The 2,313-nt window shown below is 32.2% G+C and overlaps 1 protein-coding gene across 1 annotated transcript in view; it reads left to right on the top strand.

Annotated features, from left to right (window-relative positions):
- The window catches only part of LOC107634002 (uncharacterized membrane protein YuiD), a 9,374-nt gene continuing 7,605 nt past the window's right edge, over nt 545–2,313 (top strand). Inside the window, exons 1-3 of the mRNA XM_016337584.2 lie at nt 545–846; nt 1,008–1,164; nt 1,419–1,523. Coding sequence (XP_016193070.1) covers nt 734–846; nt 1,008–1,164; nt 1,419–1,523 — 375 coding nt within the window. The 5' untranslated portion in view covers nt 545–733. The remainder of the gene's footprint in view (nt 847–1,007; nt 1,165–1,418; nt 1,524–2,313) is intronic.

Consider the following 2,313-nt stretch of genomic DNA (forward strand, 5'->3'; position numbering starts at 1 on the left):
AAAGATAGAAATATAAAATAAATATTCTTTTTTGTATTTTTTGAAAAGCAATTGAAGAGAGATTTTATTTAGAAAAAAGTTACGATTACAAATATATTTATTATCCTAAAAAATGGTATGTGATTTTTCTATTGCATTTTTCTAAAAAAAAAACGATTAAGTTATGTTATGGACTTATGGTCAATATTTATTAAATCTAAAAATTTTATTTCATTTAAAAAAAAGTGTACTAGATTGTGTGTATACACTCAAGTGGGTGTATACATACAAATACAATAATCTTGGTCGAAACACGTGTACTAGATAGTTTTTTCTTGATCCAAAAAATTTCAGTTTTCTTGCGAGAAAAATAAAATTCGTGATATTTTTCTTCACGAAAATATTCTTTCATTTTAAGAGAGCAATCAAATATAGATTTTTTTTTTTCGTCATAAGAGCCGGCTCGGCAGTTGGCGGCTATAGACTTATGAAAGAGAAAATAATTTCCAGAAATAATATTCTAGAAAATCCAATAAAAATAATACAACACTATCGAGAAAAAAAAAAGAAAAAGAAAAAAAGGGGAGTGGATTCAGTTATGATGAGAAAGGTAAGGTATGACCGTTAGTTAGCCTTTGATGAATGAAAGAACAAGTAACAGAACTAAACTCTGAGAAGGCGTTGATCATCGATCATCATCATGAATACGATTTTAGCTAGATCCCTTATCATATAAGAAACCTCAGTGCATGCAATGCATTATTACAAATTCCCAATCATGCATTCATCAATCTTTACCAATTATCCTCTCATTTCCTCCATCGTTGCTTTCTTCATTGCTCAATCCATCAAGTTTTTCACCACTTGGTTCGTTTCTTTCACTCTCTCTCTCTCTCTCTTGATCCGTTAAGTCCTCAAGATCCCCTCATATGTCTCTCATATTCTTGGACACGTGAATTTTTCTTTTAATTTGAAAACGGATTACAATTGTTAATTAATCTGATATCTCATATTTGATAGATATGCAGGTACAAGGAAAGAAGATGGGATGTGAAGCAATTTGTTGGGTCTGGTGGAATGCCATCTTCTCATTCAGCAACTGTCACTGCTCTCACTGCTTCCGTTGGCTTCCAAGAAGGATTTGGAGGACCTCTTTTTGCCACCGCCTTGGTTTTAGCTCTTATTGTAACAATCTCTTCTCTTCCCCTCAAACAATTAGGGTTACGACCATTCATGTTTACTAGATAGAAAGGTTAATTGTTTTATAATCCAAATCTCAAAAATGTTAGTGTATAGTTTGATGTAAAGAAGGATCAATCTATTCTTTATTATGCATAGCTCTACTTGCATGACTAGCTAGGCATGTATGTTTAGAATATAAATCAGTTTCTAAGTTAGGATTAAGAAATGTTTAAACAAACAGGTTCATATTTTGGCAGGTGATGTATGATGCCACCGGTGTAAGATTGCAGGCAGGACGCCAAGCAGAGGTTTCATTCATGTCTATTTCTTCTTTCTTATTTATTGGACACACACCCCCTCAGGTTCATCATCACTTTTCATTTGATTTCCCTGTAACCAACCATTTGGTGGATCCTAACTTAAAGGAATTTATGCCACCATTTCAAAATTAAAGGCTAAGGTTCACGGAGCTTATATATTTAATTTGATTGATTCCTACACAAGTACACATTAAGGATTCCATCACATTCAATGCTGCCAAGAGAATGAGACATTTTAAGTTATAAATAGAGTTTAATTTTGATGCACTGATAGTATAAAGTATTTTACACAGTTGTGCAATCACATTCGTTATTTTGAAAGACTATTCACGCGATCAATGTGAAAGATATTTATTATTACTCATGTGACATTATGTAATTGGATGCACATGTAAAACTATTTTATACTCACAATGCATCAAAAAAAAATTTTTGAATGAAAAAGCTCAACACAACAAATGGAGCAACGAAAGCAAAGAAACAGGAAAAACACCAGTTAAAGGCATAAACTATTCGGCAAAACTACATGATATCCCTTGTCATCTTCGGAATTACCATATCCACACCTAATCACTCCTTAAACTTCATGAAAGACTGGTGAATAATATCAAAATTAAATTGTTATAAATATGTGTTCATCCTAGTATATAATTATAATTAGGTTATAGCATTTGCTAGATTATACTTTATTGCACAGATTCCACATGTGTCACTGTCTTTCTTAATTCATTGTCTATCATTGAAAGAAACAAATATAAAAGACCAAATAGGCGTTTCTTTTAATTTTATGGTAAGTAATGAAAGAGAGAAAGGAAGAGAGGGGGGGGGGGAG

This window comes from Arachis ipaensis, chromosome B03, assembly GCF_000816755.2.
Source record: "Arachis ipaensis cultivar K30076 chromosome B03, Araip1.1, whole genome shotgun sequence".
Lineage (NCBI taxonomy): Eukaryota > Viridiplantae > Streptophyta > Magnoliopsida > Fabales > Fabaceae > Arachis > Arachis ipaensis.